Source organism: Anguilla anguilla, chromosome 7 (assembly GCF_013347855.1).
Source record: "Anguilla anguilla isolate fAngAng1 chromosome 7, fAngAng1.pri, whole genome shotgun sequence".
NCBI lineage: Eukaryota > Metazoa > Chordata > Actinopteri > Anguilliformes > Anguillidae > Anguilla > Anguilla anguilla.
Genome location: NC_049207.1, coordinates 45,261,515 through 45,270,010, shown reverse-complemented (window position 1 = coordinate 45,270,010; position 8,496 = coordinate 45,261,515). Strand labels below are relative to the sequence as shown.

Sequence of the window (8,496 nt, the reverse complement as noted above, 5' to 3'; positions counted from 1 at the left end):
ACACAATGACAATAAAAATGAGTAGTTACTTTAAATGAACTTCCACTGGATACCAGCTACAGAGCTGTAACTGTTGCATCTGTTAATGAAAAATAACAGACACATCTTTACAACAGCACCTGTGATATTAAGAATCAGTGCAGCTGATGAAAGTTGCATCACTTACTTAGAATCCCATCAGCCTGGCTAGATTTGGTAACAATTTAAAACAGAAAATATTCACAGAACCTCAGAAATATCACCATTCTGATTGGAGTCTTTGGCAAAGCAAAGACCTGATATTCACAACACTGCATTTTCTCATTATACCTGAACTCAAAATTCCTAATTTGGGACATTCCATGACATCATTTTTCATTAATATAATCCATCATAAATTATCTAATTATATAATAATAAAAATGGTCACTTGTTTCATTGTTGTTATAATTACTGCAGTTAGTACTATTAAAATTGTATTAATTCTTATTCATATGGTTAAAACTGTTCATTGCAAAATAAATAAACAGCAACAATTTCAATTTTTTATTTCAGGTTACTGCTTTGATACACCACAGAATTGAATAAAAAACACAACATAGCAGTATGTTTTCTGGCAAATAAATCATACCGTTGGCTGACGAAGAACAGATGTGTAATATTGATGGACTCAGTGTCTCAAGGTCAATTTTCATCACATTATAAAACATTAACACTCCCCACATAGGTATAAACACAGAGTAAGGCCACTGAACTGGAATGCATTGTACGTTTATAAGGTGTGACAGCGGGTTTTCTTCTTCATTTGATTCTGTGGGTTTTACAACACCCGTGCCAGAGGGCTAAAGGCGCCGTAGGGGGTGCTGCCCCCTACAGGTTACTCCTGGCACGGTCCTCTTCACTGAAATATGGGCGTGGCCACGGTTTTCCCACCAGAGGTCACAAGCTGCATCAAGCTACCCGACGCCGGGCGTCCCACACCTGTCGCCCAGTTGTAGAAGGTTCTGGAAAAATGAGAAGATGGATTCTCTTTAATAAAAAAATAAAAGCACATTTATGTTTTTATTTATGCAACAGGCACAGCTTTGACGAAAGACCAGTGAGAGATTCCGTGACTCAAACCCCTCATTTCCTCTTGCACTCCCTTGTTTATAAATTAATCCCCGGGGTTAAATTTGTCCATGCCTCTCGGGATTACGCGGTTTAATCAAATCTCCGTCTAAATCCCTCTGTGGCACAGGGTGACGTGTCTCCTTAATCCTAAGCTTGTCTGTGTGCAGTGTGCAAGAACCAATAACATTGAGAGCTACAAATACAATAGTTTACTATGAGGACAAGAAATTTACTGTTTTACTGTACCCAGGAAGTCCATCTCAAGGGATTGTTTCATCTGAGCAGCTGGACAAGCCTACTTGTCTTTGTTAATGAGACCATTAATGTAAATACATGCAGGGAAAGCAATGTCTAAGCTTTAGCGAATAGCCAAATTCACCAAGCAGCACTCATTTAATATTTTCCATTTTTAAAATTGTTCCTGTGTACTTTTACAGGTCTCATGTTTTGCCATATAAACCATCATTTTCTTCAAATATGTGTTCACGTTGCTGAAAAGATGGTTTTCATAGTTAAAACCATGTAAAATAAAGTTCTGTGAACAGCCCACATATGGTTCATTATCTGAAAGCCCACTAGTGCCATCTTCTGGTGGTACTTGAGTGCCGTGAGTTTTGTTTCAGCCCATAGAGATCCAGTGCCCCACCAGAAATGGCCAAACGCACATAGATTCAGCACAATGACTGTTTATATATTGTCCCCAGTGCAATCCATCAAAGTTCAGAAAAACTAATTTTTTGCATTATAAAACAAAATTGCTCTCACAACAAGATATTAATCAGTCATTATCCATTATGACAATTTGAGTGCTTACTGCTCTTCAGCTCTGTAAGACAAGGGGAAATCTCTGACATAAAATCCTCACTTAAAAATACGTTCAGGCTACATTTCATTACATTACATTACAGGCATTTGGCAGACGCTCTTATCCAGAGCGACGAACTCTGGATAAGAGCTCTGTATTTCAAAAGTCTCTTGTCCTCCTGTAATATTAATCCAGGTGAGAGCCTTGTACGGAAGCTCAATGACGAAGCAGAGATACTGGTCCAACCCCAGTGTTACTGCTACCGCCCAAAATTGACCAGCCATGGTAACAGTCTTTCATAACACACAAAGATCCTCTCACAGCAGGTTCGCCTGCGACATCACACTCACTCGGCCACGTAGTCCAGTGGCGTCCAGGACCCGAAGTCTGCGTCAGGCATCCATTTCCTGTTCATTGGCGTGTCCAAGGTAACGCTGCGGAAGGCACACACAGCAGTGAACAGAAACTAAGCCGAACATAAGCGGGACTGATTGGGGCCGGACTGAAATAAATTCAGTGACCTGTAATGAACGCTTTAATGAACAATAAAAATTCAGAACGCAAACCATGGGTGCTGCAGTCCCAGGCAACACTATCAATTTCTCATAAGGCAAAGTATTGCAGCACCAGCAGTGTCCTCTGAACATCACTCCTACTGTAATTCACCACGCAGATACCGATCGGCATCCTTATCCTACTGCGGCTTCAAATTCATGGCTTCAGGAAAAACGATAAGCTAATTAAAACCATTTAATTGGACATAAAGGTAATTCACATTCCCATCAAATTACTTGTATGATTCTATAAGTATTATTATAATTCTGATTTACAGATTCTGTTGATGTAAATCCAACATTTTCTTTGGGTTTCACATTTTAATACAATAACCATTAGTTGCTTCTTAGACTGCATGTATCATTGACGAATCTGCAGTATGCAGCGACCATTTCCATTCGTCCATTCACCCAACCCCCCCACAATGTCAATAGTTGTTTTACTGCAGATAAGAAGATAGTGTTCATCATATAAATCATTCAAAAAATAATTCACAAGAAATGTCTAGGAGAGGGAGGGTTCTTTTAAAAAAGATATTTTTTCTTTCTCATGCTACACTATTGAGCTCACACAACTGAGGGATTTTGGAAAAAGCAAAGAATGCCCATCAAATGCCACCGGCTGTCTCTGGTGAAACTGCAAACTCACGGTGATAATGCTGACCAGATGTGTCAGAGAACTGAAGAGAAGAACTGAACACAACTCAACTCCCTTAAAAACAACAACTGTGAACCAGAACTTAGGAGAAGAACTGAACACAACTCAACTGCCTTAAGAACAACAACTGTGAACCATGATGCAATTCAGCAGAAATGTTACAATATAATTACCTGCTACAAAGCACAATACCTGCCGAAAATATAGCCTGTTTAATATGGAATAGGACCATAACTCGAAAGGGGAAAAGACATTTTTGTTGTGCTGTATCTGACGGTAGGTTTTGGTGATGGATATAGCCAGCTAAGTGGACACTGAAGCTTTGTCTTTTTATGCGACTTTCAGACAGGAAATGCCATTGGTTCTTCTTGAATGATATTGCACCATTGTAGGAGGTCTGATTTTTGGAAAGTATGAAAATTATCCTATATTTTTCCTTGGGCTGTGCGACACAGAATTGTCCCAGAATTACACGTGCGATTACGGTGAATGTGAATGAGCTTCTATGTTTGTGTGCCAAAGGAAAGGGGGAGATCGTCTCTGTCGCGGTACTTACGGTAGAATGGCAACTGCTGTGGCACGCGGGGGCATGCCACCATCGTCTCCAGCCAGGCTCTGGCACAGCTGGTGAACAGCAGCCTTGGCCATGCCGTACCCGATCATACCTTGGGGAGAGACGGGCACACACCCCGTGAGGAGGGCACAGGGGCACACAGAGGCAACGCCCCAAATCCTCGCACAGGCGAAACAGCTAATACTGAATCCCACAATTCCACAGGAGGCAAAAATAATTACACAGCACGGACTGATGGCAATCAGGCACTCAGTATGGATGAATCTGTCGGGAGAATAGAGTTGTTCAGCCATACTGTGTGCATTCATTCGATATGCAAGAAGGTTCAGTAGACTGTGGAATTAGTTAAACCCAAACCTTGCAAAAGTTTTTAAACCCTTTGTCTTTTACATTATGCATGGAATCCCACACAGAAGAATCTGTAATTGCTCAAAATAAATACCAACCCTAATTGAAACCAGATTGGGTTGCAATAGAAATGCACAAATTATGTTTTTTTAAAAGTTTTTTTAAAGTTGATTAGAAACCGCAGTCATGCCTAATGTGACAGCTTCAGATGCGATGTAGAAGTTCCATTTTTCTGGATTGAAGTGATTCACTGTTGCATTGATTGGATTTTGATGCAATTGCTTGGTGGATGATGGTTGAAATGTGAGGTAAAAGCTTGTTTCAGAGGAATTTACTATGCTACACCCCTCCCCCACTGAAGATAGTGGTAGGGGGTGGGGTCTGGAGCCTATTATCAACAGCCTCCTTAAAACAATTCCAGATTTTCATCTGCAAAACTATTTTTTCTGTCACACATTTTATTGCTCACTAAAGGCTGCTTCCTTTTAAGTACAGACCAATGAGAACAGGGGGTGGAGCAGCCAATCATTGGACACAGTTTTAAAAACTCATGCAGTGATTCCACCTCACTGTTTCACATTATAATAGATAAATGAGCCTGGTGTCTAGACTTATCATTCAGAAGATACAATTACCGGAAGTGGATTCTTACATTTTACAGATTGACCCATTGATATTTTTATTTTACTCAAACGGACACACCATTTTTCAATGCTAATATCCAATAGATACTATATCAGAACATTTACTCTTAGAAATGTGCTACCACTTGTGGTTAGGACAAGGTCAAAACCACAGGTCAGAGGTCAGTACTGAGTTCCTTGGCACATGGTTGAACCATTCCTAAATCTGCAATGGAATGCATCTAGCACTCTTTCCCACACCAACACCTTGCTCTAATCTGAAAAGAGCAAGTAGCAGTTCTTAACCAACATTTTAATGAAAGGGGCTCATAAGGCTTCTCCGTTTGATATATGCTACATGATAAATGCAGCTAATTTGACATCTTTGTCGAGAGGTGGAAACAGGTGGAGAACTAGAGACACTGGTGACCCTACACTGGGTCTGTTGGAGAAAATGTTTTGAAGAATCCTCACGGGAGTGAAAAGCAAGGGCACTAAAAGAAGTCACACCCTACGCAACTTTGGGCCATTTAAAACATAATTTCTGAAACTAAACAGGCTAAAATAGTCTAATGAGGGTCGGCTTTTGGTGCTGAAATTTCACCCCTCGCAGTTGCTGAGAAAAGTGTGCATTCTGTATTTTAAAATAAAGAATAATGACCCTAAGATGTAGCCATCTGTACATTGTTACTCCAGAACACAAAAGGCCTGGACTATTGTTTCCCAATTAACCTGTGTGTGTTATATTCGAGCATATCGTATAAAAAAATCTGGGGTTTTGGATGCATGCCTTTAAAATGCATAACAGTACATGGAAGTTCATTCCAGTAAAGAATCGATCCAGCACATCCCAAACAAATTATTGTTCAAAAAAATGTTTTTTTCCCCTCAAAAACTCTCTCTTCACAGAAAGCTGTTTTTTGGAGCATAGCTGGATCACATGTGGGCCACTCACTGATCAAAATGTGTGCACTTAATAAGGACCACATGGTAACTCAATGTGCTGAGTCACCCTCCTGTTCTGGCCTGGAGGGGGATTCTGAAAGGGTGAGATTCTCAGTTCTAGTCTTATGAGGCTGGGGTCCTACATGCTCAGTTCTAGTCTTGTGAGGCTGCAGTCCTACATGCTCATTTCCAGTCTTTTTAGAATGGAGTCATACGTACTCAGTTCTAGTCTTTTGAGGTTGGAGTCCCACACAGTTGCCTGAGTAAAAAAAAAGTAGCTGCAGGCTATGAGGACTCCATGTTTAACATAATTTGATTACACCACTTACAACACAGGATTTGTTTGGCCTTAACCTCAAAAACACTTCCCCAATGAGATCACATCAAAACATCCAATGATGCTGATATGGACTACAAATTACACTACCGCGCTTAATCCTTTCTATAAATAAATTAATAAAATATAGCATAAATAATAAATAAAATAAAATATCTGTCCCAAACCAACTACTGTCCATTGGCCAAACAATATAAAGCTGGTAAAACGTTAGCGCTTCAGTTTACTCGGGAATCTATTGTTAGCATTCACAATTCATTTTACCAAGGGATCCTCCGTTAGCTTCCGAGCTTCAGTACCAGAGGATCTGCGGTTAGCTTTAGCGTTTCAGTTTACAGCTGACTGACAAACTAGGATTCTGTCCTCCAGGACCTATTGCTCAAGCGTTGACTTGTTTTCTGGGAGCTTGTGTACACAAGAGCAGTCAAATGTCAAAGTCTGAATGAGAGAATGGGAGAGAGGGCACAGTACAGAAAAAAAAACATAACATGACCAGTGGGAGCTTAATAAGTAGTCCTACCAGGGGTTCCAGCCAGGGATGCTTTGGCGCCTGGCAAAGTCAGAAGACCCCCCTCCTTCAGGTGTTTGGTGGCCAGGTGAGCAGAAATGACCGAGGTCCAGACACTCTGCTTCCACATTTGGTCAGTGTTCTTGTACAGCGCTTAACAGAATGAGCAAAACAGAAGAAAACATTCTTCCTGAATACTTTTCAACTACTGTGATTATAGATTGTTATAGTTTAACCAATAAAAATAGTTAATATGTATAATCATTTGCTATATGATAAATGACACAATTATATTTACATGCATATGCACAAATGAAACATTTATTATTTCCCTATGATTGCCTAGGGCAGCATAGCTGCATACCCTCAGATAACTGTCAAGTGAAATGTGACATTTGATATATGAATGCCTTGCTTTTTACATAAACACATTTTCTGGAAGTCACACTGGATAACAAAAATCATCTTAATTAAGGCTAATCTCTCTGGCAGGTTTGGCCGCCTCTGTGATCCTGACCTTTATCGCTGGCATTTCCACCAGCCCAGCCCCCAGCCACACAAAGGATAGCATCTACTTTTGCATCTCCCAGCAACCGGGAGACATCTGCTGTCACCTGCAGCAAGAGCGACGCAGATTAAACAGAGCTGACAGTGTGGCCCACAGTAAAACCACACATGATGTGTTTCATCATTGGCTATGATGAAACTTTATTACAGTACGTGGAGACAGTCCCCATTTCTGGTATTGTTTAGCAAAAATTCAACGTGCAAAAGCATAAATATAACCATCAGAAACATCTTACACTTTTACATGTCTATGTGTTGTTGGTCAGTTTTCTCTCTGGCTTTTCTGGAATACGAAACTGCACAGCACATAATGCCAATAATGCCTCGTTTTAACCGGCAAAGAGACGACTTTATAATAGCTGTATCCTTGGCATCTGGACTATATGGAAAAGAAACAATAACCGTCATCACTGACGCAGAGGGTGAAACGCTCCACCTACCTGCTCCGCTTGATCAGTAAACGAATCAGACAGCTGGACAAGCACGTTTGCGTCTGCGTTTTCATTAGATGCAATATCAATACATGCTACCCACTGCAATAAAAATAAATAAAAATTAAAGCCACACACACAAACCAAATAAAACTTCACCGTAAAAATTGTTGCACTTTCTTAGAATACATTTTTGTTTTAGAAATGCCTTTTTGGCTTTCAAAATTAAAATGGAAGAAAAAAAAAACGGAATCATAGCCATACAAAAATCTGCTGTTTATAATACGTGTGATATAATACCATGATATACGGCATTATTTCTGACACCTGTTAAATGTAAAATACGAACTTGAGTTATGATACATGTGCTCGAGGTGCGTTGGAAAAATAAATTACAATCATCTGCTAAAGGGTCTTACCCAGCCTTTGGACTTGAAATACTCGACACATTTTGAGCCCAGAGCGCCCCTTCCTCCATAGACAAAAACTCGATGTGCTTCGACAGCTGCCATTGCCAGCTCACTCTATCAACGCACCCCAATGACTGCTCTTGTAGCCGTCCCGCTACTTGGCCCATAGAGAACCACCCGGTGATTGCATAGCACTGGGTTGCCAGACACGTTATAAATTCCTCTATTTATGACTCGTTAGCAATAATAGCGATTCGACACCAACCCTTGGGTAAAAAAGCCACGATATGCTTGTTTTCAACAATGACACTTATAAATAGATGAATTACAACGCTTACATTCCCTGATAAACTCACCTAATTTTTTAGTTCCACGGAAAACAGGTCGCTGAAGTGAAAACAAAAACCAGCTCTCCGTGTGGATGCACAGGACCAGAGGAGACGACAGTTTCTAGCACAACATGTTCGTAGAACATAAATATATATAAAAGAACAGTTTGCACAGCATATCCTCTTTGAATTTATTCAGTTTTTGAAGATTTTCATAGAACATGGCAACCATGCAAAGCATCTCTTGAAGTCCCTCCTACCCACTGCTAATGCATTGTAGAGGATTTGACACGATGGTTGTATTTCATCTTGACT

General features: G+C 40.3%; 1 protein-coding gene across 1 annotated transcript; it reads right to left on the bottom strand.

Annotated features, from left to right (window-relative positions):
* Positions 1–510: 510 nt before the first annotated feature.
* On the bottom strand, positions 511–8,022 carry LOC118231344 (dihydropteridine reductase-like). Its single transcript, XM_035425054.1, has 7 exons — positions 7,862–8,022; positions 7,452–7,544; positions 6,962–7,058; positions 6,457–6,597; positions 3,666–3,774; positions 2,248–2,331; positions 511–983 (listed from the first exon to the last, which is right to left on the bottom strand). Exons 1-7 carry the CDS (start codon positions 7,952–7,954, stop codon positions 878–880), a joined length of 723 nt encoding a protein of 240 aa, XP_035280945.1. The 5' UTR covers positions 7,955–8,022; the 3' UTR covers positions 511–877.
* Between the last annotated feature and the right edge of the window lie 474 nt (positions 8,023–8,496).

Bases quoted from the DNA above. Each gene is read 5' to 3' on its own strand.
- LOC118231344 (XM_035425054.1), bottom strand. From the start codon at position 7,954: ATGGCAGCTGTCGAAGCACATCGAGTTTTTGTCTATGGAGGAAGGGGC. The intron at 7,545-7,861 runs GTAAGACCCTTT...TTTTTATTGCAG, and splicing joins ATTTCAAGTCCAAAGGCTGG to TGGGTAGCATGTATTGATAT. The intron at 2,332-3,665 runs GTAAGTACCGCG...TGCCTTCCGCAG, and splicing joins ACAGCAGTTGCCATTCTACC to CGTTACCTTGGACACGCCAA.